General features: G+C 54.1%; 1 protein-coding gene across 1 annotated transcript in view; it reads right to left on the bottom strand.

Moving 5' to 3' along the window:
• Positions 1 to 341: 341 nt before the first annotated feature.
• nlk1 (nemo-like kinase, type 1) overlaps positions 342 to 893 on the bottom strand; it is a gene marked incomplete at its 3' end in the record, with an annotated part of 7,776 nt that continues 7,224 nt past the window's right edge. The window contains 2 exon segments of the mRNA XM_013999480.1: positions 342 to 540; positions 616 to 702. Of these exon segments, the coding sequence (XP_013854934.1) occupies positions 342 to 540; positions 616 to 702 (286 nt within the window).

The raw sequence follows: 893 nt of genomic DNA, 5'->3' as shown, positions 1-893 counted from the left end.
TGACCTTTGACCTGTCTCACAGACAACTGGACACCTGGACCTGACCTTTGACCTGTCTCACAGACAACTGGACACCTGGACCTGACCTTTGACCTGTCTCACAGACACCTGGACACCTGGACCTGACCTTTGACCTGTCTCACAGACACCTGGACCTGACCTTTGACCTGTCTCACAGACACCTGGACCTGACCTTTGACCTGTCTCACAGACACCTGGACACCTGGACCTGACCTTTGACCTGTCTCACAGACACCTGGACCTGACCTTTGCCCTGTCTCACAGACACCTGGACCTAACCTTTGACCTGTCTCACAGACACCTGGACACCTGGACCTGACCTTTGCCCTGCCACACGGACAGCAGGCTGTTCTCGTAGCTGTGGCTGAAGGGGCGCTCCGCCACCGGCTCGAAGTCCCGGGTGTAGACCCGCCCACTGGGAACAGAGTAGCAGCACTGACACATGCAGGTGTGGTACCGCAGGCGGCCCTCGTCCAGGTACGGGTGGGACAGGGCGTCGCTGCCTGAGATCCGTTTGGCCTGAAGACACAGACACGCGGGTCAACAGAAACCTAAGACCCGGTCCAGCTCTAGAACCGAACCAGGAGGACTCACCGGGTCAAAAACCAGCATGCGGCAGAGAAGGTGAACGGCTTCATGTGTGGCTCCGTCTGACAGCATGTAGAGCACCGACAACGAGGGCTGAGGAGATTAACCAGATTAAACTGGATTATTGGACAGATTATACTGGGATCATACAACAGATTAACCTGGAATCATACAACAGATTAACCTGGGATCATACAACAGATTAACCTGGGATCATACAACAGATTAACCTGGGATCATACAACAGATTAACCTGGGATCATACAACAGATTAACCTGGGATC

Source organism: Austrofundulus limnaeus, unplaced genomic scaffold (genome assembly GCF_001266775.1).
Source record: "Austrofundulus limnaeus strain Quisiro unplaced genomic scaffold, Austrofundulus_limnaeus-1.0 Scaffold2307, whole genome shotgun sequence".
In the NCBI taxonomy this organism is placed as follows: domain Eukaryota; kingdom Metazoa; phylum Chordata; class Actinopteri; order Cyprinodontiformes; family Rivulidae; genus Austrofundulus; species Austrofundulus limnaeus.
The sequence above is the reverse complement of the archived record's forward strand: the minus strand, read 5'-3'. Positions and strand labels throughout refer to the sequence as shown.